The following is a 272-nucleotide window of genomic DNA, read 5'->3' on the forward strand; positions in this document are numbered from 1 at the left end:
TCAGCATTTCTTAGTAGTCCTTAAGGACTGAACACACTAAATTCAGTCTACAGGTCTGCTTCCTACAGCTACAAATCCTAAATGATAAGGTCACCTACAAAAGAAAATCCCCCAGACACCTCTGAAGAGCTCACTCTGTTTTACAAGTTGTGTTTATTCACTGAATACAAGCATCCAAAATTCTTCAGCTGTAAAATTCCTGTTCCTTTCCACCAGGTGCCTCAATGCCCAGGCTTCTCTCTTGGATTGCTTGAAGCTTGGTATCCACATCT

The 272-nt window shown here is 41.5% G+C and overlaps 1 protein-coding gene across 1 annotated transcript; it reads right to left on the bottom strand.

The window, feature by feature from the left end:
- Positions 1 to 136: 136 nt before the first annotated feature.
- LOC103812155 (alpha-(1,3)-fucosyltransferase 10-like) lies at positions 137 to 272 on the bottom strand. Its single transcript, XM_009085165.1, has one exon. It carries the CDS (start codon positions 268 to 270, stop codon positions 154 to 156), a length of 117 nt encoding a protein of 38 aa, XP_009083413.1. The 5' UTR covers positions 271 to 272; the 3' UTR covers positions 137 to 153.

The sequence above is a fragment of the Acanthisitta chloris genome, unplaced genomic scaffold, assembly GCF_000695815.1.
Source record: "Acanthisitta chloris isolate BGI_N310 unplaced genomic scaffold, ASM69581v1 scaffold4102, whole genome shotgun sequence".
NCBI lineage: Eukaryota > Metazoa > Chordata > Aves > Passeriformes > Acanthisittidae > Acanthisitta > Acanthisitta chloris.

What these genes read in the sequence shown, in the direction of transcription:
- LOC103812155 (XM_009085165.1), bottom strand. Translation starts at nt 270, where the DNA reads ATGTGGATACCAAGCTTCAAGCAATCCAAGAGAGAAGCCTGGGCATTG.